Source organism: Strongylocentrotus purpuratus, unplaced genomic scaffold, assembly GCF_000002235.5.
Source record: "Strongylocentrotus purpuratus isolate Spur 01 unplaced genomic scaffold, Spur_5.0 spur5_scaffold_8, whole genome shotgun sequence".
Classification (NCBI taxonomy): domain Eukaryota; kingdom Metazoa; phylum Echinodermata; class Echinoidea; order Camarodonta; family Strongylocentrotidae; genus Strongylocentrotus; species Strongylocentrotus purpuratus.
The window spans coordinates 25,532,433-25,555,181 of NW_022145614.1; the positions used below are offsets into that span (position 1 = coordinate 25,532,433).

General features: G+C 36.5%; 2 protein-coding genes across 2 annotated transcripts; one reads left to right on the plus strand and one right to left on the minus strand.

Moving 5' to 3' along the window:
• Positions 1-462: 462 nt before the first annotated feature.
• Positions 463-10,713, minus strand: LOC588857 (centromere protein L). The gene is made up of 10 exons (XM_030975987.1): positions 10,598-10,713; positions 9,516-9,742; positions 8,970-9,145; positions 7,536-7,629; positions 6,381-6,577; positions 5,440-5,527; positions 4,408-4,540; positions 2,979-3,081; positions 2,469-2,531; positions 463-1,603 (listed from the first exon to the last, which is right to left on the minus strand). Exons 2-10 carry the CDS (start codon positions 9,673-9,675, stop codon positions 1,520-1,522), a joined length of 1,098 nt encoding a protein of 365 aa, XP_030831847.1. The 5' UTR covers positions 9,676-9,742; positions 10,598-10,713; the 3' UTR covers positions 463-1,519.
• Positions 10,714-10,903: 190 nt separating this feature from the next.
• Positions 10,904-20,613, plus strand: LOC586535 (RNA polymerase II subunit A C-terminal domain phosphatase). The gene is made up of 6 exons (XM_030975986.1): positions 10,904-11,168; positions 12,227-12,310; positions 12,596-12,680; positions 13,721-13,846; positions 14,352-14,599; positions 14,950-20,613. Exons 1-6 carry the CDS (start codon positions 10,933-10,935, stop codon positions 16,556-16,558), a joined length of 2,388 nt encoding a protein of 795 aa, XP_030831846.1. The 5' UTR covers positions 10,904-10,932; the 3' UTR covers positions 16,559-20,613.
• The last annotated feature ends 2,136 nt before the right edge of the window (positions 20,614-22,749 follow it).

The following is a 22,749-nucleotide window of genomic DNA, read 5'->3' on the forward strand; positions in this document are numbered from 1 at the left end:
AAAACAACTATTTCTCTCAAAGCAGTCATTAATACTATACTATATAACTCAGAGATCTGAGTCAGACACTAATCTGTGCATCATTTTTTGTTTCAAGCCTGGATGAAAGTGCGGTTCAAAAGATATTGATATTGACTTGTTTCTAATGAAAATTAGTGAAATCTGATTTCGGCTTCATCAACATGACCCGGTGATTTAAAAATAAACTGGTATGTTTGACAACACTGGCCTGTATGTATAATTGCAAAATAAAAGTCTTGAGGATTAAAAAGATCAATAAATTTTCCACTGGTATTAAAGCACATTATATCTCACAAATCTTTCATAGATGCACAAAGAATTGGACTCCTGTAATTAACTACCACCTTTATATCAGATTTAAAATACAAATTATAAGGATTCTTTCTAACAAAGTTCATTTTCAACGTTACTATGCAAGGTATAAAATTATTATTTTTAAACAAAAATATACCAAAATAAATGTACATTATTTACCATGAAAACTTCTATACATAAGGATATATCTTATTTATCATACAGATTTTATACATATTGTACAGGAATGCAAATTGAATAGTAATGTTACATATAATGTAACAATTAAGGCTAAGGCTGTATTCTAAACTGCATTGAATAAAAGGAGTCTACCGGTACTCTTGAAACGAATTTCAATGTCAGAAGACAAATATGGCATTGACCAATTCTTGGTGTTTCTTTTTTAAGACCTGATCGGTAATCATAAATTGTAGTACGGATTAATAAATCGATCATGTACTGCATATCTTTGGCATAAAACCTCTTCGGGACAAATGATTGCAAGTCAAGGTTCTAACCAAAACATATCAAGTGAAAACAGGACAGTGAATTTAATGGGGCATTCAGAGTCTAAGCTTGTGGACATCCCATAGAAACCTGTGCTGATTCTATACAACGTGTTTCAATGGGATGTCCAAGGAATTGACTGTTTCGAGAAATGGCCCCCAGGTCCTGTTCTTCCTTGGAAACAGAGACCACTTCAATAAATAAGGAGAAAGAGATTCAAAGCTTCTGGGACTTGGACTTCATATCAGGACCTTGTGCTTCTTTGGAAATGGGCAGAAAGAGAACTCCTACTCCTAAGCTTCATTCTGCTCTGGCATGACGATCGACAGATCAGATTTTGGCTTTCTTTGGATACAGAACAGGCAGGCCCGAGGATTGACTGTTATCAGGTGCAAACATATTTTGAGCTTCGTAGACTACGTCAAGTTAAGATCCTGGACTTCTTAGACTACATCAAGTTTACATCCTGGGCTACTACGGAACCTGAAGGAACAGTCCTTCTAGACTAAATAACAGGGAGTAATTGGCTCTTAGGTTTCAAAGACTGTCATATTACAGGTCCTTCAAGGTTACAAGTTCTTCAAGAAGATATTCATTTGCTTTCCCACATTGGGTACAAAACCCAATTTTTTATAACATTAGTCCAGGACTAGCTTGAAGGTACAACAGCAGACTTGGCAGGTTTCCATGATGATTATCATACATCAAGTGAAGCCATCTTCTCCTCTGCAAGCTCTACGAGATGCTGCAATACACCACTGGCCTCACCAAGTGACAGCATCTAAATAGAAAGTAACAAAATTGAGATGAGAGTTGTTTAATGTTTAGTCAATAGAGGCCTGTATCTTGTAGTATTTACCTAACAAATATAGATGGATTAGTGGATGGGGAAAGGGGGAGAGAATACCTCATTTTCACATTTAAACTAACTTTAAGAAAAAATAAAAAAATTGAAGAGCAAGCCTTACTAGGATTTAAAAAATTAAAAAAAAAAAAGTGAAACATCTGACATTCTGAGCTAATTGGGATCTTTTTCTACAATATATCCCTCATTATGTAACTATGAAATAGGGTAATTGATAGAGAGCATCATATTGCCAGACAAAATATCTGGGCCCGTTGCACAAAACTTACCACTGATGTTAACTTTGCCATCAATGGTAACTACCATGGAAACCTTGATTTTGATTGGCTGTTGAGCCCTGTTACCATGGTAGTTGCCATTGATGGCAAAGTTACCATCAATGGTAAGTTTTATGCAACGGGGACAATGGGATCCTCAACACTTTCAAATTTAGAATTTCCCTCCTGCCTTTATATTTCAACCTCTGCCTGTAACCTAGGTGAAATATAACATTACTCTGGAAAATTCTACATTTGTTGGTTCATATATTTTGTCATCTTGAACGCCGAAGCATTCAATATTTGTAGAATACAGTCAAACCTGTCTATAAAGGCCACCCAAGGGAAACAAAACAAGTGGCCACTGTATACAGGTGACCTTTCTAGAAAGGTTCTACAACACATTTACTTTTTCTAGGGATAAAAAGAATACATGGCAACTACAGACAGGTGGCTAAAGACAGGTTTGACTGTAATAAACTGACTTTATTATCAAGATAGAATGTATAATAAACCCCACTTACCTTTAATCTTCCCTCTGCCCCAACGAACGCTGCTGCTGTTCCTATAGTCTTCAGATATAAGGCCTGCAAATGAAATGAATGGCAATCTTATCAAACATTGCATCATTGATTATCAATAAGCACTAAAGGCTCATTCAGATATGAAGCAGTAAACCGTGTTGTGGTCGAGTGGATACGTCACCGGACTGTCAATGACAAGGTCCGCGGGTCGAGTCCCGTCGCGGCACTAATGTCCTTTGGCAAGACATTGATCTACATTTGCCACACTCAACCCTGGTGAGGTAAATGGGTACCTGGTAGGATTATTCCTTGAAATGCACTGTTCGCTGATAAGGCTGCCGGAGCTAAAGCTAGGGTAATAAAGTCCAAAGCTCTTTGGAAGCGCATAGAGATGTTATTTCATAATGTATTATGCGCTATACAAGAACTGAACTATTATTATTATTTATAAAATAAATATAAAATGACACCACTCGGCTACCATTACTTATTATTACTATTATTGCTTACGTCCAAGTGAATGTGGAAACACGCATGGAAATGCTGACCAAGTGCTTTCATAAAGGATACCACCTCATCCTCCTCTACTTCATCTGAATCCTCCTCATGGACACTAGAAAAACAGTAAGGTATCATTGAAAAAATCAGTAAAACTTGTAGTCCTCTCATTAAACTTACATGGAGGAATGTTCATATACCAGTCAGACCAGTATAGGCTTTTTGACAAAAGGATATCTATACAAAACTTGTATGAACAAATGTTGCATAAAAAATTATCATATAGCAAAAGGAGTGTACAGACTAGAAAGCAATATCATGTAAAGCAACATCGTATATTATAAAAGAAATTAACTCTGAAAAGGTCAATTGATATGACAGCTGGCCGATCATCAGTGCACGCTCACGATAAACCCCGCCCAGTTGTACAATTTACGTACCGTATAACATGACTTTCAGACTAGAGCGGGAACTAGATTCTTTATCAAGTTTTCATTTAAAACAATGATACATGCCTTTTGTTATACGTTTCATCGTTCGACTTTTTCCTCACCAAAAAAATACAGAACTTTTACAAAATGTCCTCTGATTTCCAAGATAGCTGGAAACCCTGATAGCACATGTAAACCATTCACCAGGTACAGTGTAGTATAAATCAAATGAACTGAGAATGTTAATGGGATACATATGCATAAAGCAATGGATCATTTTATCAAAGCAGCCAAACTGGGAGGGGTTGGTTATGGAAGCATAATTTACAAATCAATACTTTATTGCACTTTTTTCCCCATAGAAGAGGCTATTTTTGTAATGTTATCAAATTGAATGCATAAATCTTTGTTAAATGCCATGTTACAAATTATTTCATTCACCTGCTATGAATAATTGTACATCAATAGTCAGAATATGAATTGGATACATTACATGTTGTTAGGTCCTTGTCCTACCTTTCAACAATTGGTCTATTGAATATTACAACTATGACTTTTCAAGAAAGACATTTTCATTACAATAATGTCCTTAAAGGGATCCGGTAACTTTGTCTTAGATCCTTTAAACAAATCCTTGATTTAGCTCATGCTGCAATGATAATTATAAACTTTTAAGTCAGTCAGGAACCCCATGACTTTTACAAGCCGATCACCTGTCTGATTATCAAGATATTTATGATTGAAAATCGAAATCAAATTTTGTGTTTGCCAAACGGTTTTCATAACTCTACAGTCTATTGGGGAAAATGAATATGGTAAAACCGGTCACTCAAAGGTTTTTGCTTTTTTGAGGCACTAAATGATCATTTTGAGGCGCAATTTTTTGGGGCTTCAATATGACACCATATCACAGACACTGATAAGACATAGGGCCGTGCATCTCAGGTTTAACATTGTTAAACGATCCCTTTAATACAATGCAAAAGTATTCTCAACAACAGAAATCTCACCTTTCCCACAATGCTCTGGCATCCCTAGAGTCTATCGTCATGGTAACCTTGTTCAGTCCTGATATCTCCTTTGGAAGATGGTACACCAGCTCAACACCACACTTCTTATCTCCATCACTATTCTTCTTTTTATCTAAGATTAACAAGTAAATGCACAAACAAAAATTTAGCTGTTTTATATGTTTGCGTATTATGGTAAATTATAACTATCACTACAAACATACCCCAACTACACTAGTACCACCACTACTAACTATCACTATCCCCACTACTACTAAAATAATTATAACCACCACCACTACTACTGCTACCGACTATCACTACTGCTACTAATCACCACCACCACCACCACATTTAAATCCCTTGGAAATTTAGGAGTAAATCCTGCAAAGACACTTTGCAACAATATTGGTATTTAGATGAGACAGTTCTGATCGAGGGCAATGACTCAAACTTAATCAAAAGTCTTATGCACATTTTGAGGTGGTCTAGTCTAAAACGCCACATTGAACTATAATAAATTGAAAGCTGCGGATATTTGCTCACGGAACTTGTTTTGAAACTGACTGCACGATGATCTAACCCCTTTAAAACAAACTTTGTTTATGAGGATCTATTAAAGTTTACTATATATTTTTACGAGAGAGTTGTTAAAGGGATCCTGTAACTTTGTCTGAGATTCTGAAACAAAATCCTGGATTTAGCTCATGCTGCAATGATAATTATAAACCTTTAGGTCAGTCAGGAACCCCATGACTTTTACAATCTTGTCTGATTATCAAGATATTTATGATTGGAAATCAAAATCAAATTTTGCATTTTTGTAATGGTTTTCATAACACTACAGTCTATTGGGGAAAACGAGTATGGCAAAACCGGTCACTCAAAGAATTTTACTTTTTTGAGGCACTTCTTGGTCATTTTGAAGCGCAATTTTTTTAGGGCTTCAATATTACACCATATCACAGACACTGAACACGTAGGGCTGTGCATTTCAGATTTAACATTGTTAAAAGATGACTTTCATATTACCTGGAAGGCTCTCAGCCCACATAGAAACCATCCATGAGAGTGCCATTGGGTTAAATGTTAGCTTCCTCACACAGCAGTCAAACTGAACCTGTAAGGTGTAGAGGAATAGAAAACCCATAAGTCAATTGGTTATCATTCTTTGATTACACAATTTACAATAGGTTATGAGCAGCATTGCTACATATGGCTTACAAGGAGCTATTAACAACATGAATAAGATCACATCATGATTGTGAAAACTATTGTGATTGTGGTAAACTCACTTGGCAATAAATTACCAACAACTGACAAGCTAGAGACCTCACTGACATGAACAACATGAAAATATTCATCTCAACCACTTGTGAATTTTGTGAACAATTTATGCATGCAATTTTTTTTGGATTTTTTGAGAAAAATGTTTCACTGTGTTTAAAAATGGCACAAATTTGTTTTATTGATGTCCTAAATGGGAGTAATTTGTTCTACTGATGTCCTAAATGGGACTTATTTGATTTTATACTAAATGGAAATAACTTGTTTTTTTGATGTTCTAAATAGGAGTCGATCATTTGTTCTACAACTTCTACTGATGTCCTAAATGGTCTAAATTTGTTCTACTGTTGTCCAAAATAGGAGTAATTTTTCTACTGATGTCTTAAATGCAGGGGTGATAGTGAGCAATAAAAAAGTAGGTTTCTCTTTTTTTCCTCAACCACCCCCCCCCTTGAGTACAAAAAAAAAAGAAAAAGGAAAATTGGAAAAATCAGAAAAAATCAGGAAAAATCTGGAAAATAGGGGTAAAATTGGGAGGAAAAAATCGGGGGAAAAATAAATAAATTTGGAAATCAATTTAAATCGGGTAATTATCAAGCCGCTCAATGGGACTAATTTTTGTCATCATAGCCCACAAAAAACTAAACAGTGAATGTAACTCAAAAAACTTAAACCATTCCCCTTACCTGGAGCCATTGGAGCACACAATTCGTAGTACCGATTGCTCCTTTGATGAGCATGAGAGGTAGCCTGGAGAAATGCTTGTCATCACCCATCACTGGTGATGATGGGGGGCAGAAGATGGACGTCCATGCTGGAGGGCTGCTGGCTGAGATGGCTTGACTCTTAGATGCATAGATGCTCAATTCTACTGCTGGCACGTCTAGTGTACATAAATTCACATTTAGTAGATCAATAAAATCACGCTCAACCAAAAAGAAATAAAGTGCATGTAGTAAAATGTGTTTTTCAGACATAAGTTTTTCTTCTTAAAATATTTTCTTTCAAAAGAAATGCCACATATATGTACATGTATGCATACTATATATATATATATATATATATATATGAAAACATGAATAATCAAAAGTTGTGATGAATTAAAATTCTTGTGGACAAACAAAATCAAGTGAAAGCTGCCTAATATTTTCTATTTTGATTCACACCAAACTATGGATCATGTCATTGATGATTGTCCGATCTACAAATCCCCCCACGGCGCTTCCGGACTTCGTGAGCTCGATGATGAGACGATCTGTTGGCTCAATAAGGATCTTCCTATCTAGAACGAACGACGAACGAACACCAAAAGGTGCAATATTTCAAAAAGGTAACCATCAATATTCCTTTTCAGCATTAATATTGCCCAAATATATTGTTATGTACTTTGTATGACTGGCAGCTTTTGTTTGGAAATAATAAAAACTGTATTTCCTTAGTTTAATATTTTAAAGTCACTTTTTACAAAGATGTATTAATACTACAAGACTTAAAGTAATGGTAGAGTGCCATACATTTTTTTTTTATAAATAAGTACAAAATATTTATTCATAAAGAAGAGAGTAGTGCACCAAAAAGTAACATTGGAATATTTAACGTTTTTTGAAAGGGTATTTAATCATGTTTTTCGTTAATACTGTATATATACATTGTAAACATATTTAACTCTAAAAAGTTCTCCTTGCTCTATTTCTGAACTTCATTCTTTGCATTGTTAATAACTTTGCATTGTTTTTCATATCATAAAAGATTCTCATCAGAGTGGACTAGCAGCTGGGACAAATTCATGACAATCCAAACATTATCATTTCTTTTCTTGATATTCAAAAGCTTTTGCTTACCGGAGTCAGGAAACAATTCTGGACGCAGAGAAAACACAGCGTATTTGGATGTCACTTGATCTTCCACCATCACTCCGACACCTTTCTGAGATTCCTGTGGTTCAAATACAAAGCATAGGAGAGGATAAATGGACGATATAGACCTATACTGGTACATGTAAAATCATCATGATTTAAAGATATTTGATTTGATTTGATTTATTTATTTCTGTTTGATTTTCTTTTTCTTTTGCATTTTTACAAATATATAACAAACAAAACATTGCAAACTTTACACATTTCAAAAGAATATAATGTCGAATAAAGTAACTAATCAAAAACATCAAACAGGAGAGTTGACAAAGTAAGCAAAGCTTGATAGCATGACTACCCTCAATGGATACATATTAATACGAATATGGTGGAACAAATATTGGTAAAAGGGGACAGAGAGAGAGAGAGAGAGAAAAAAGAAGAAAGAATAAATCAATTATCTGTCTCGAGGCCCAGAATACTTGTGACTGAGTTTTCATAATTTTATCTAAATATCATAAAGCCATCATACAGCCTTCATCAGGAATTTCTTTCTGGCTACCCGGCAACCAAATAATGATCATTGAAGATCACTTGTACCTCATGCAAAAAAAGAAGAAGAAAAAGAAAGAAAAAGAAGAGAGAAAAAAAGGCCTACCCCAGTATATTTTTCTCCTAAGACCAGCACAAATCATTGATAATAATAAACCATACTTATATGTAGGCCTATATTGCATATCACATACAAATATGTCCTTTTGTGCTGTAATAGAGAGAAAAAAGGAAAAAGAAAGAGAATACCGGTAGAGAAGAGCGAGATATATATACTCAACATACTTCTACAATCATCAGTTAACATTAGAAATTGTTTCTAAAGAGAAAGAGGTGCTTTAAAGGGATAGTTGAGTTCTGTTTTCAGACCGCAAATGCCTTTAAAGTGCATGGTTATTGCTCTTATTCTTATTTATGGCATTTCTAGTGCCCTTTTAGGACCTAAAATTGCTATAAAGGTAATTTTAGACCTGTGAAATTTAGCCGATATGATCATACCAATTCAGCTCCACTTTAAAAAAAATACGGTGACCGTTAATTAATTAATTAATTAAAACATGGGCAGGCTAGTTGTGCATAATATAATAAACACGAAAAAGCCAACAAAAAAGCCAACATCGGTATTGGCAACGTAAAAGGTGCTATTTCATTTTTTCAACGGCTTTATCAAATTATGGAATATTTGTGGTGGTACACAAATATTAGGAATTGTTGTATTTATGGATATTTCAGCCGTCTCAGAACCGATTTTGATCAAACAAAGATGATATTGTCATTTAAATTGTATGTTCGTTCAAATTTGACACTCAGTTTAGACAAAAAAGTATTCTGTCTAATGAATCAATTAAAAAAAGGAGATACTTGACTCACAGCTTGGAGGTGGGAGGAGAGCTGCCTGGAGCATCTCTTCAAGGAAGCAGCTTCATTGCTGAATGCATAGAGTGGAGAAACGTAGTAGGTATGCCACGTCTTATTGGTCAACTTGCTGAATCGCTGATTGGTGGGGTGGGCACTAGACGGCGTTCTGGTCAGCCTGCTTCTTCGTCCTGTATGGGAAAGCACAAGATGCATCAAGGACAAATACATATAAATTTTGCAATGAACGATTCAAAGTATCCCTGCATGACATGACAATAAGGCATGGACATTTCACCACAAAGCTGAATATATGCATGAGTCACAGTCATGTTAATACATTAAAATGGATTTTATTCAGCTGTTTATTTCTTCTTGAAATTTTCTTTAGCCTTTTTGTCCTTTATAATATTGTCCAACACAAGTCTCTGAAGATTTATGAAATATTGCTCATAGACTTCTTCAAATTTCTGTTTAAATCAACTGTCTGGATACACAACCTGTCCGGACACACAACATCTGGGTGTACAACTATACAAAATGTACATTACAAAACCTCACCATGCAATATCCTAGACTGTGGCGTCTTGAGGTACGGGGTGTGTAACCTTCTCCCTGTAAAGGACCTGGGCACACTGGCGGGCCGCTGGAGACCCGGGGTCCTCTCTGGACTTATGACCTGTACCCTGGTCCGGTGAGCTGCTGGGCCTGCCGATGCCATGTTACATGATCAACTAATCTATCAGTCAGGTCAGGTCAGGTTTTTTTTGTTAATCTGTAGCAGCGTCCTATATTTGTGAGTAAAAAGGCATGATATATTATAAGTTATTATTGTCACTCAATAGTGTCTGACAGTGCAGTCTAGTAATTAAACAGGTTTCCTTGCATAATTTGATTACCAGGACACTGCTAAAACGTTTAAATGTCACAGATAGGAGTCATACTCATAGGACGGCCATAAATGAACTCCCTCCCTGAGTTGGTAGTATCTGCAACCTCGGTAAACAGCTTTAAAGCCAGACTTGACAAACACTGGAAGAAGGAGCAATATCATTCACCCTTCTCCCAGTTGACACTCCAATTATGACAATCCTGATATGACCCAGCAAGCAAGATACAGATGTAAAATGACTATGGTGCAAGACCTGGAAGCTTGGCAGCTGGAGACGGCTTTCTTCCAGAAGCATTCAAGGTAAACTATAGATCTAGCCTCGACTATTCATTTGAACTTGAAGTCATCACATCAATGCATTTCACAAAGAAGACCTAGTGAGTAAAATATGAAATTCACTGAAAATTGTAGTGGCATTTGCATGAATACACAAATGCATCTGATCTGGCTCATCTGAGCTGATCTGACCGCCAGCGCGCCCCCTCTATATTTGGCCAAACTCCAAGGAGCTCCGCCGCCGAAGGTGAAGGCGTTGCCTTTGGCTTTGCCTTTGGCGGCGGATCGAGCTCCAGCTCCCTGGCGTTTATTTGACAAATGTCAGTTTTATCACAAAATAACTCATACCAGACCGTTATTTCTGTCTAGTTGTGAGCATGTTTGATAATATCCTAATGATTAATCTCTGATTAGATCGTAAACATCATTTATTTGAAAATGAAATGGTTTGAAAAACAAAAATATTTGAACTCACCGCCGACGCCGTTGCTTCGGAATACGAGAACGAGTTGTTAGCTTAAGATTGTGCTCTTTTCTCGCACGCAGAGGATAGGCTCATTCCAGTACACCCTACGTGTCTATTAAAATTGAGATATGAGATCAGTCTTACATTCTGGTCACTGTCATTCGGAGCAACTTAATTCGCAGCGAAATAATTAAAAGAAAATTCATACCACATAGGGTAATTTTAGACAAAATAAAACTAGCATACGATATAAATTTTTATTTTACTAATTTAAAGAGAATAACTCATTGAGAAGATACTGATATTTTCTGCGAATTTTTTTCTAATTTCCCTCTCTTTTCAAAATGGCGGCGACTGCGCCCCTGGAAATTTCTCTTCCTGAAACAAAATCTTGTAAAATATCCAAATTGAAGGTGAAATCTGGCTCAAAAGTATCAAGAGGAAGCGTATTGCTTTTATATAAATTTGAAAATGGAGATGGCAGTGGTGGAGAGAAAGAGTCTGAGCAGAAATTGAAGTCTCAACAAGTGGGAACTGTCCAAGATATCCTTGCAAATGAAGGAGACGAAGTGAAGCCTGGGTAAATTTGTAATAGATGTGTATTTTAGGGTAGTGAGGAATTACGTAAATTAGTATTATCATTAGACTTGCATTTTCACTCCATATAAAAAGTATTATAGACGAGATCATATAAATCAGGAGATTGATGTAATTTATGAAATTTGAGGGTTGACATGTCAAATAGAACTCGTAATCGTATTTGTGATTCCTGATCCTGTTCCCAAAATAACTGAAGAAGTGAAGGCCGAAACCAAGGCCTAAAAACAAGGCCCAAAACAAGGCCCAAAACAAGGCAATTGGGCCAGCACTTTCTTGGTCTGCAGTAAAATTCTAGAAACTTTTCCTCATACAAGTCACATATTTTTCTTGTTTAAGTATCATCAACAAGATCAAAGTCGAACAGATATAAAATTTGGAGTGTAGCTCATTTCATTACACTAACGTCTAGATCTATCTACAGAGTACGTTGCTTGGTGTAAATTAAATGTCAGAGGTGAAAATGTCAGAGATAAAAATGTCAGACGTAATAATGTCAGAGCATGATCGATACTCATGCAAGACTTGGAAATTTACATGGCCTATGTTATGGGGCGACCAAAGTTTGTGGAGATTAAAAAAAAATATTCGAAAATGTTGTATATTCTACACATATTTATTTAGTCCACTTATTACCAATGGTCGGTAAAGTTTTTTTTCACGAGAAATTGGTGATATTAATAGAAAATTTATCATCAAAGAATTCCTGGAGATATCGCGATCCCTGAATTCAAGTCAGATCGGCATACGAGTACGCTGGTTCATTTTACACGTCTGGCAGGAGGTTTTTTCATAAACCGGGAGATAGCGGGAGAGCAGGAGGAAGGGCGTGGTGGCGGGAGTCTCCCGCTACGAGCTGGTGGGATGGCGGGAGAATGAGCGTGGTGGCGTGAGACTCCTTCCAAATGCGGGAGGGTTCACACTGATTAAGGTCACGTGTGAACTCTATTTATTGGTCACACCACCATAAAATATTTCTTTAAAAAAAATGTATAAGAAATATAATGAATATACTGTACATTTATTTCAAATTTCTTGTAGGTCGGTCGTCCTGAGGATTGCAAGATGTTCCCATCCCACTGTTATGAAAGATATGTGTGCAGAATGTGGGGAAGATTTGAGAAAGTAAGTATTTCAATTAGGCCTATGGATTTTATTTAAGTTATTGAATATTACAGATAAAATGGTGTAATATCCACTGAACACAATGAAAGTATTATGTTCTCAAACAACATAATTTGTTCAATAACTTTTTTTGAGGCATATTTGATAGGAGGATTGTAAAGGTATTGAATTGTTTGTAATAATTATGTGACTGGATATAAATGTTATAATCATTTATTCATAACTAAAGAAGTTCACCCCACCTGTCTGTAACAAGAGTGAAACTTTTCTTTTATATTTTCCTAGGGATGAGGAGGTCAAGCAGACACCCGCAACCAAAGCTTGTGTGTCTATGATACATAGTATCCCTGAACTTCATGTCAGTAAAGAAGTAAGTAATTCTTATTTTTGACCTTGATTTAAAGGCCCACTGTACTACTTGTAGCTACTTGCTCCCTCTATATAGAAAACAATGCCTAATCATTGACCATTGGTTACCCATGATCCTCTTTTTCTTATGTTAACTGAGAGTTGAGTTGATGAGATAACCACCTGTCAGTGACCACGCTGTGTAGACTAATCCCTCCTGGCCTAACTAGGACAGATGGGCTTTAAAGGCCACTGCACTACTTGTAGCTATTTGCGCCCTCTATATAACAAACAATGCCTAATCGATGACCATTGGTCCCCCATGATCCTCTTTTTCTTATGTTAACTGAGAGCTGAGTTGATGAGATAACCACCTGTCCAGTGACCTTGCAGGGCAGTCTAATCCCTCCTGTAAACTACGGCAGATAAGCTTTAAGAAACATATACTCAGATAACCCATCTAATAATGGGTTGCCAGTTTGCATCTTTCCCCTTTAATTTGTATCATGAAGAAAAATAAAGGAATTAATTTATTTAAAGCCAGAATAACCCAATTTAAAGCCAGAATAACCCAATTTATATTTTGTCTAGGATTTTAGTTTACCATTACGGTATCATGTTTCAAGTATCACATCAGTTTTCTAAACAGAATATAATCCGGTCAGTGGTAACAACTCACAAAATAGGTTTCATTATATGAAGAAAATCAATATTCCCATTTCCCATACAGGTGCACTTTCTTTTGGCCTGTATAGTTGTGAGCTCTTGAGTTAGGCAATATACATTTTTATCCACTGAACACCTTGACCCTTGATGCCTGTTCGAATGATCCACTTTTTTATTTTTAGGATGTTGAATTAAGTAACTGTTATTGAGGTTTATCTTTATGGTATCATGCCACTGTTTTTTTTAATGATTTTGGAATTGAAATGACTATAGATAAGCCTAAATACTCTTTAAACATTTTGTGGATTTTTTTTTTAGGGAAAATGTAATGTCACCCCCCCCCCCTCCCTCCTGAAAAGAAAGGGTTAATACACTGTAATTTAATTCACTTTTTAGGAAGCTGCTGTTCTAGCCAAGCTTGATGAGGACTCTCTGATCAAGCACAGAAAGTTGGTTCTGCTTGTTGATCTGGACCAGACGCTCATCCACACTACACTCGATGAGGTCCCAGCTGATATGCCCGTAAGTCACTGAAGTTTTTCGCTTGTATTGGTTACTTGATTGGAAATGATAGAAACCAGCAATCATCAGTGGAAATATTCAGAGTAGGCTCACTGGAATCAAAGAGATCAGTGGCAAACAAAACTTACGGGATATCCTACCCTTTTGCAGACCATTACACCAAAACACAGTGAATAATGAACAATGAATTTCCATCTCGTGAACTCCATTTTCAAACATATAGTCTGATGGACTAAGATATACCCATAGTAGGTAATTCAATAAAAATTGAAATGATTAGCTTCTAAAGGTCTACTAAAATCAAAAGTGCAAATGAGATGAGGACGAATCTATTCCCCAGTGAATGACTTTAAATTATCCTCCATTTTTGCTTCATTGACTATTTATGCAGGCAAGCCAATTCCTATGTGTTTGGATGAAAAAGTCGGTCATATACAATAGATGAATATTAAGTTTGTGAGCATATCATCTGGAATTTCTTATTAAAGTACTTTTCATTTTGCAGGGAGTTCACCATTTCCAGCTGAGGAAGGGTCCCATGTTCCCCTGGTACCATACCAGGATCAGGGACAACTACCAGCAGTTTCTGGACCTCATCAGTCAGTTCTACCAGCTGCACATCTTCACCATGGGGGTCCGCCTCTACGCCCACACCGTTGCCGAGATCATCGACCCAGAGGGAAAGTTCTTCTCCCATCGCATACTCTCAAGGGACGAGTGCGTTGACCCTCACTCGAAGAAGGCAAATCTCAGGTACTTGTTGATGTTCATGAATTGTTGGGTTGGACAGTGTGAACGTCACAGGGATTTAGCAGATATTGGTCAGTAATCTAAATTATAATATCTAGAAACTTTAGATTTGAAAGCAAAAACTTGAAAAATTGATAGTGACTTATGGTAGTTTTGAGACATGTCTCATTCTGAAGTATGTTTCAAATCATATCTGCAAAGAAGAAAGGGCATTAACAACTTCTTCTAAATGACTGGCCTTTGTGGGACAAATGTTTATTTGATTGAATTCTAGGTAGACTTTAATCTTTTAAAGATTCGATTATCCTTTTGATGTGATGGTTTACGTTTTGCTCTCTATATTTGATTTGCAGGTCCATATTTCCTCGAGGTGACAAGATGGTGTGTATCATTGATGACAGGGATGATGTCTGGAACTTTGCTCCCAACCTCATCCAGGTCCCTCCCTACCGTTACTTTGAAGGCACAGGTGATATCAACTCCCCTGTAAACCTGAATGATCGCAACAATGCACCCGTGAAGAAGCCCAGGGAATCACCAACCAAGTATACATCATCTCCTGCTTCACAAAAGGGAGAAGGGGATGATAACTCGAGAGATGCAGAGAGCAAGGAGGCCAAAGGTGCAGTAAGCAAGGAGGCAGAGGAGGAAGAGAAGACTACCAAAGAAGAGAACAAAGCGGTGGACGAGAAATCAGAGGTGTGCAGTTCAGAGGTGTCATCAACGACAAAGGACAGTGAGGAAGAATCCAGTGATAAAGTGGACGAGGGACGTGGGAAGGGGTCCGGGGAGGGAGATAAGAAAGAGGCATCAAAGGATGAAATGGAAGAAGGTGAACTTGCCCAAGAAAAGGAAAGTGACAGTGATAAGGTGACCACTACAGATGGCACCAGCACAGGAGCTACGTCACCTGAAGAGGACAAGGATGAATACTTGCTCTACCTTGCAGACACACTCGCGCGCATTCACAGGACATTCTTCAAACAGGTAGAAGCAAATCCTCAGGAGCTCCCAGACCTGAAATCCATCGTTCCTGCAATGAGAATGTCTGTTCTGAAGGGATGCAACATTGTCTTTAGCAGTGTGTTCCCCACCAATATGCCTCCAGAACAGAGCAGGGTGTGGAAAGTGGCACTTGCACTAGGTGCAAAGGTCTCTCCTCAAATTGTAACAAAGAGTAAAGAGGAACAGGCCAAAGGAAGGGCTTCTACACATCTTGTTGCTGCCAAGGTTGGCACGTCAAAGGTCCACGCGGCCAGACGAAGCAAAAGCATCTTCATTGTTGAACCAGATTGGCTGTGGTGCTGTTGGGAAAGATGGGAGAGGGTGGATGAGAGGCTCTTTATTCTTGCTGATGTCAGCAAGCATGGCAGCAGAAGTAGCACCCCAGGCTTCAGTGACACAGAGAGCACAGGATCCCAGAAAGCTAAGAAAGGAAAAGGCAAGGCCAAGGCCAGCACCAACGGAAATCCTGGCTCCACGGGGATGCCAGGGCAAAGGACAAAGAGCAGGCCCTTGAGCATGTCTGAGGACTACAATCCAATGTACAGCTTCTCATCGGAAGACCTTGCCAGTATGGGCAAGGAGGTTGAGGATATGTTTGGTAGTAGTAGTGGCGAGAGCAGTAGTAGTAGCAGTAGCAGTGAGTCAGAGGATGAGGCTCGTTCTAACCCAACCAGTCTGGGCAGCGTGACTAGACCAGCTTCCTCCTCCTCCAGCGAAGAAAGTCTGACGGCAGAAAACCCCAGAGGATGGAAGCGCAAGAGGGATGAGATGGAGGACAAGGATGATGACGTGAATGACTTTGACCCATTTCAGAGACCCGTAGAGGACAGTAGCTCAAGTGCAGGGCTGAGCGAGGGAGAAGAATGGTTCAGCGAGGAAGAAGGACAGAAGATGGCAAATGCCATCGATGACTTACTCACGTATAAGAGAAGTGTCAGAAAGTGGGACGAGGGTTGATCCTTTCCAGCCTGATTTCATTACCAATTACAATCTGTTTTAAAGATATGATATTGATTCTATTAATACAGTAGTACTGTTTATAATGGTGTACACAGCACAAATAGTGGCCCTGATTTTCTAAAATTGTGTCCGTCCTTAGCTTGTACATGTATTTGATAAATTGAGTTGAATTGCATGCCTTGTATGTTAGATTTGACAATACATGCTACACTTTTTTTTCTTCTTCAAGTGTAGAACTATAAAAACAAATTCCAAAAGATGTTTAACTCCAAATTATATTTTAAATCGAGCCTTTCCTAGTAGTTAGTTACTACTGAGCTACATGTATACTAGCAATTAGTGTGTATCTTGAACTATTACGACTCCATTGTGTAAACGAATTGCCTCCTCATTTATCCAGCAAAACACTATGTTTACTATTCACAATAAGAATTTGCATGTTGATATTAAAGTAATGCACATAGAACTTAAATTAGTCAAATTTGATTGCGACGACTCATCAATTTTGTAATTACCACATCTTCCAGCAGTAATGCCGGATCAATTAGCAAGTTTCAATACGGGTGAATTGTACATTTATCAATTTGTATATATGATGAACTAGACAGCTAGATGTATGTTGTTCACTGTTTGTCAAAGAAGAAGAAAAAGAGGTACCCGACTACCTGTTAAAAGTTTGATTTTCTTGTTTCGGGCAACTTTGACATATGGACCAATTGTTTCTCATGCTTTCTGAGCAGTGCTCCGGAGTGTTTTAACAGTTACTTGTGCAAACTTATGAAATTCAACATTAATGTGAAGTTATCATGATTTAAGTTTATTGCATACATTTTGATGTTTGAATTTTTAAACATGTATCTAATGGAGCCTTGAATAATTAATTGCACACCAAGAAGCGTGTGTACATGGTATAAAACTTGCAAATATATTACTGGTAGCTACTAGTAAGTGTATGTTTCACTTTAAAAGCAGAGTAGTGTATTGCATGAGATGTTATACATTTAGTCTGATTTTTTTTTGTTTTTCATGATCTTCCTCTCTCACAATACCAGAATGAGTGAAATTGTGAACATCAAATGATTTCATTCTAAAAGCATGTGTTTTTGCCAAAATTATGTTTCTATATGCCTATGAATCAAGCTAGTAATAATGCCATTTTTCTATGCTCAATCTGTAATCAGGAAACAAATTTGAAATTTCTTGATGTGCAACTTTTTCATGGCCATAGAGGGTAGCAATCGTTTCACAAGTTCAAAATTCTTTATTTTCTTCCCATTTTCTTTCATCATTTTCTGATTTCCATCACGAATGAGAATGCATACTTCCAAATCAGAAATTACTACGATGCATGTAAAAGAAGAGATAAAACCTTGCCATTATATTTTGTTAATGTGTACACATGTATAAAGCTTTAGCTTGTGAGTGCACTCAATGCATGCGAGAATAGTTTTAGGATATTTGGCCCAATTATTAGGGCTTCGTTTTTAAAGTGCAAAATTTATTGGTATTTAGGTATAAGCAAAGTTTCTGCGTAAATGAAAACATGGGAAGATAGTGACCCTCAACTATGAAAACCTCTTGCTCAATTTGGTATTGGAAGGAATACATGTACTCACAAATGTGCATCTTTTCCAAAAATTACTATAAAATGAAGGTAATTATAGAAGCATTATATGTGCTGTAGACACGTTCAATAGGCAATTTGAGTTAAATAGCCATTTTAAAGACCCTATCTGATGAAAATAAAACTGTATATCAATTGAAAGCTGAATGAATGTAGATTACACATATAAAGGAATATAAAGTATTTTCTCTTTCAGTATTGCACAAAAGCAATTTAAAACCTCATTAAAAACAAGGGTAAAGTTTTACAGAGACGATATTATATGTGGAACTGATTGGCTCGCCTATATACGTGAGTATAGTCATTGTGAATATGTATACTGTACTAGTTTTTTAGGTTGACGATTTCTGATTTTCAAAGAGCCGTTACTCCTCTGACAGACTTTAAAATAGCATATAATTGATATCATTGTACCGTAATCTATGGCCTATACTAGTAGTTCATCTACATATGTGTTCCAGTTTTCACTTCCGATAGGGGATGTATATGTTTAACCAAAATTTTCATAAGCAAGACATTTTTTTATGAATTCTGGGAATGGTCATCAGGTCATGATTTACAAAAGTTTCATGCTGGAAAATAATTGAATCCAGCACTATCTTTTGCTTTTCACACAAGTTTCTTACTGCGAATGGTTGGTGTTGTCAATTTTTAGTGCAAGATTTTGTTTGTTTTGTAGTCCTTTTCTGCAAAAGGGTCAGTTGCCCAAGGGTTGCGACATGACTGCAAACAATCTTTACATTCTATTATTTTGTATTAAATCAAATCAAGGAATTTATACATTATAAGTAGATTCAGTCATAAACAAGTTCACTAAATACCTCATTCAAGGCTTTTTTCAAGCCGCCAAATCAACTCTTGAAACTGACCTATTTGTTACAATTTTGGGTAATGCAATGTTATGTTTGGTCTGTTTTTGGTAGACTGATGTTGGGCTAGGTGGTGTATCTGGGGTTTTACAGTATACCAAAATATGTTTGCCTTGTGAAACACAGCATGCGACCATTGTGACTGCAGCATAACATTCTTAAATACTGTAGCTAGAAGTGTAGAGTGTATACTTTTATACAAGTTGAGCATGATGAAATAAACCTTTTTTTTTTATAGATTTTGCAGATTTCTTCAAAACATAAGCAAAGAATGAGTCATGCAATTATTTTTTCGTATTTACAAGAAAACCAAAAACAGTGTCAGGATCGTGGCATGGTAGTTGTCATTTTTAGTTCCTGGCGTTTTTTATTTTGCATTTTGTTAGAGACTAAAGTATGTATATATTGAAATTCTATTTGTATAGATGAAAGTTATGAAGGATCAGTACCGAATATTATTCAAAATCTTTTCAATGTTTTGTGATAACCACAGTGGAGTATTTTTGTTACCATGGCAAAATTAAATGCTGATAAATAGAATGAAGTGTACAGATGATTAGATTTTTATTATATTTTTAGTACTACAGAGCAGCATATGATTTCTTTTGTAACATAAATGTGAAAACAAAATGAAATGCATGTATAGCTGTTTGATGATTGGAAAAAGAAAAGAAACAATCAAGTTTTGGATTTCCATGAGTAAAAGTAAAGAAAAATAAAATAAAATGTGTGCTTTCACAGGGTTAATTAGTTTGTGTGCAGGTTGTGAAACATTTCAAAGCAATATGCAACTAGCCAAGATCATATAGGCATCATGACAGTTGAATAATGTGTGTCACAGTGTACTACCAAACTTAAAAAGAAAACCGATTCAGATTTGTCACGTTGCAGATGTTACACTTAATATTGCCAGTGGGTTACTAATGTTGCAACTAATCAAATTAGCATTGACCAATGTAGCTGGCTATGTTTAATACAAGGCTTACAATGCTTTAATACAAGTGTGGCACTGAAAGAATAAATATTAAGTTTTCACTGATCTTTAACAGTTTCTTCCGAAAAATAACTGAATACATCTTCGAAGGACTTATTTATTGGTTTATTGCTATTAATTGTATGATTTAATGTGCACATAATGCCTTGATCTGAATAGCTCAAACATTACAAAATGGTGAATTAATTACATTTACTAAAAAAAGGCTACACCAGTAAAGTTTAAACACACAATGCTTGTAATAGCTATAGCTTCTTCTGGTAGAATAATACTTAAAAAATATAATATTGGTCCATTTGTACTTGCAATCAAATGTGTAGCTATTTCTTCTGTAGCTTATATTTAAGCATACCGTATTCACCACAAGAACATGGATGTCAACAGTCCTTCTTATAAGAATCTTAATTCTCATGTATGTTTTCGTGTATTAAGCACGTTAACAGTCAAGTGAAAGCACTATGCACAATCGGATGTTTCATGCTGCTTGTGGTTGCTATGAACTTTATCAGTTACATCAAATTGTATAGTGATACAAATTTCATGGAATAAAGATGTTACTTCTCTACTCCTGACCATGTGAGTTCATTACTGTGGAGAGTTGAGAAAAGAAACGCTGATGTTCAGTCTTCATACGAATTGTACATGTGTCAACTTAAAGGTAATACAAAGTTTTGGAAAATTTTGAAAATTGGGTGGATAGTGATTCTTTACAATTTTGATATATTTGAATGCCCCTGTGGATGTATTATAAGCACTAGAAAATTTAGACCTTAAAACACTTCTGCTTTCAAGAAAAGTTGTATATACAAATTTATCGGTGCTCCCGGTAAATTTTAATAAATTTCAAATAGCGCCTACGGCCGTATAATGGTAGCTGCGCCCATGACAATCTCAGAATTTTTAGTTGTTATATATAATTTCCAAACGGGAATAGCTAATCGGTCAATTTTAGACCAGAAACATTGTTTTATAGCTTAATTAATACCTTGACCTTGAGAGGGAGCTATACAACATAAAGAGTTTATTATTCAAAATTGTATTATAACTTTAGACTCAATTTTAACCGCAGCAAAGATCACTAAATAATATTGTAGGATCGCATATGGCTCCTATATGTTCATAAGTTGAACCAAATTCATGACCCCATACCAAAACTTTGTATTACCTTTAATGTATTAAAACGATACAAAATGCAGACTTCCTCAACTTTTTGAGGTGGAAGACACACACCCGCACTTACATACACTTGGAGCCAGCAAGATTGTGTAGAGATGTCAACCAAAGCACAAAGAAATTGATACATGTAATATCTATGACAGTGCAATTTAGATATGAATACAAATACACTGTACTTGTACATTCAAGAGGCTATAGCCCACAAGACCAATGGCTAACGTGACCAACATCTCATAGGCCACCGGTCTACTGGAATCATGTCCTGTATTTAAGAAGGAAGATGCCGTCCAATATGCTGAAGGTTAAAGGGGAAGTCCACCCTTATATCAAGTTGGTTTAAATGGAGGCAGAAACAGGTTAGTGAAAGTTTGAGCAATAACTAATTCAAAAAAAAGTTTACACAGCTTTACACAACTTTACACAACAAATTTACAGTGTATGCACTAGGAGAGCAAGATTATTACTGTTTTATTTACTAATGTAAAGCGCTTTGAGCATATTTATGTAAAGGTGCTATATAAATATCAATATGTTAAGTTATGCATTGTTGAAGGAACAATCGATCAATCACAAACTGGCAACTCTGTGATGCATCTTGCGATGTCTCCTCCCATTTGCCCAGTACAAAAAAAAATCTATATTCTCCCGTAAGAAAATGTTCTATCATACATTCACCTTAAATACAATCATAATGTGTTTTTATTAACCCCTGTATGAAACTAATCTGTCCTGTCATCAATATCCAGGAAAATGAAAGTTTATATTTTCTGTACAGAGCAAATTGGTAAGGAGCTTGCAAGATACATGTACATCACAGTGTTGTCAATCTTTGTTTCACTGATGACAACTTCAACAATTCATAACTTTATCATTTTCAATTGGATATTGCTCAAACTTTCACTACTTTTTTAGGGGAATTTTTTTGCTGTTATTTAAAAAAAAATAAATATCAGGGTGGACTTCCCCTCCAGGTGCGTAGCCAGGGGGGGGGGCAGTGGGGGCGGTCGCCCCCAAAAAAAAACGCCGGCCAAAAAAAAAAAAGAGAGAGAAAGAGAAGAAAAAAGTAAGAGGATGTAGGAAGAAAAAGGGAAAAGGAGTCGAGAACGGTATAACGAATCTCTTCTTTCTCTAATGATTTAATGAAATGTCAAAGCTTCCGTACTTCGCACGGAAAGGGAGAAACTGAATACAGATATGGATTAAGAGTCGGGAAAGGTACAACGAATCGTCTTCTTTGTCTAATAATACGTCAAAGCTTCGCGCAGGAGGGGACTGAATTCAGACAAGGATTAAGAGTCGAGAAATGTACAACCAATCGTCTTCTCTAATAATTTAATGAAACGTCAGAGTTTAGCGCGAGAGGGGGGGGGGCAGAATTCAGACAAGGATTAAGAGTCGAGAACGGTACTTTGAGTCGTCTAGCTTTCTCTAATAATGTAATGAAACTTCAAAGTCTCCGCGCTTTGCGCAGGAGAGGAGGAAACTGAATTTAGATCAGGATTAAGAGTCGAGAATGGTACATCGA